Source organism: Apis dorsata, unplaced genomic scaffold (assembly GCF_000469605.1).
Source record: "Apis dorsata unplaced genomic scaffold, Apis dorsata 1.3 scaffold_68, whole genome shotgun sequence".
Classification (NCBI taxonomy): domain Eukaryota; kingdom Metazoa; phylum Arthropoda; class Insecta; order Hymenoptera; family Apidae; genus Apis; species Apis dorsata.
Genome location: NW_006263366.1, coordinates 1,576,853 through 1,578,461, shown reverse-complemented (window position 1 = coordinate 1,578,461; position 1,609 = coordinate 1,576,853). Strand labels below are relative to the sequence as shown.

Sequence of the window (1,609 nt, the reverse complement as noted above, 5' to 3'; positions counted from 1 at the left end):
ATTAAATGATAAGCTGATAGATCTCACTTGTAAACTTACTTGATAAAACATTCTNTTTTTTTTTTGCAAAAAGAATATACGAATGTTAAATTTATCTACATTGCACCGTGTATAAAAGTATGCAATTTTTGTTTTGTTCCAGGTTTCTCTCAGTCGAAGAGTTCGTTCTCAAACACAAGCCCAGGTAAGCTTTGTTAAAATACCTCGAAAGTACGCGTCATTGAAATGATATGTTTGAATCCTCATCTCAGCTCGGCAAGCTTCCAAATAATCGGGGGAAGGAACTCGATGTTCTTTCCATTTTCATCGAGAGATCACTTTTCACAGAATTTTACCAGGCGAATCCATAAACACGCGCAAACGACCGTGCAGATGTTATGACGCTTTTTCGCTCGAGTTATTCGCTCCACTCTTGCCACCGCATCTAACCCAGCGCTCGATATTTATCAGGAGTCTTGGATGCGCTTGCAAACAAAACGCTTGCCTCGTGAATGGGGCAAATTCACGATTTCACTTTCGAGAATCGAGATGGAAATTGAGAAACTAGCGTTTGCCTAATTCCCGCTCGTCAAAATTTCCTTCCCTCTCGAAATTTACGAGAGACGAGAAAAAGCGAAGTGTTAAGCGATGGGTTGCAAATTAGGATACGATAGTAACGAGCATCTTGATCGTGATGACAGGGGTACATCGTTCATACGATGACGTCATATGGACGAGAAGCGGGAAAACTGATTACGTATTCATGCCCGCGATGATTCCGATTTTTCCGAGCCATTAAGCCCCGCTCGCTTAACCCGCAGAACGATGTCGTTCGAAACAAGGGACGACAGGTTGAAAATCATCTCCTTGGACCGTATCCCCGTATATCGTGAACGGGGCCGTGTTTCGAAAACGCGTATTCTTTCCCGTGACTCAACATCCTCGTCCTCGGATGTTGGGGAATACGTAAATGGTGCACGATTCTCAGGTACGAGCAATCGTAAATAATTTCCCACCGACCCTTATATTAAATTTCTTGTCAAAATATTTCGAGAAATCGAGGATCCCCGCCACACCCTCCCCTATTCGAGCGCTAATCGGTAACGGGATACTTTCTTTTCTCCCAGAAACTTGATTCTATCTCCACGCCTACCGTTAAAAATCTAAATCGTTGCTCAAAGAGCAACGATTCCATTCTATTCCGAAAATCTCTTCTTTCCCTCGCGAGATACCGGTTCAGTTACATCCAATACATACCTTACCTTCGTTTCTCTCGAGGTAACGACAAAAACTCACGAGAATGCAAAGAAGATATATATATATATGGATGAAATAAAATAAAAGAAGGGAAAAAAAAGGAAAAGGAAAGAGAATCTTCCAATTACGAGAAATATCCTCGTTTCCGTGTTGAAAGTGCGTCGTTAAGACGGCATCCCTGGAAGACAGGGATTTTATTGGCCGGCATTTCCGTTGCGTCAGCGGAACGACGAACGGTTTGCCATCAGGATTACGAAGGATTCCGCAAGGAGGGAGGAAGGGAGGGAGGGAGGGAGAGAAAGAGAGAGAAGGTTTTCGTAACGAGCAGCTTTCCGACAGAATTGGTTGTTTTAACAACTGCGCGCCACTTTGA

The 1,609-nt window shown here is 43.3% G+C and overlaps 1 protein-coding gene across 4 annotated transcripts in view; it reads left to right on the top strand.

The window, feature by feature from the left end:
• Nucleotides 1–1,609, top strand: part of LOC102679145 (visual system homeobox 2-like) — a 72,486-nt gene that overhangs the window by 31,346 nt on the left and 39,531 nt on the right. For all 4 annotated transcript variants that reach the window (XR_004151916.1, XM_031515366.1, XM_031515367.1 and 1 more), the window contains one exon: nucleotides 143–184. Coding sequence is in view for 3 of the 4 variants with exons in the window: in XM_031515366.1 (XP_031371226.1) it covers nucleotides 143–184 (42 nt within the window). In the remaining variant the exon portion in view is untranslated. The remainder of the gene's footprint in view (nucleotides 1–142; nucleotides 185–1,609) is intronic.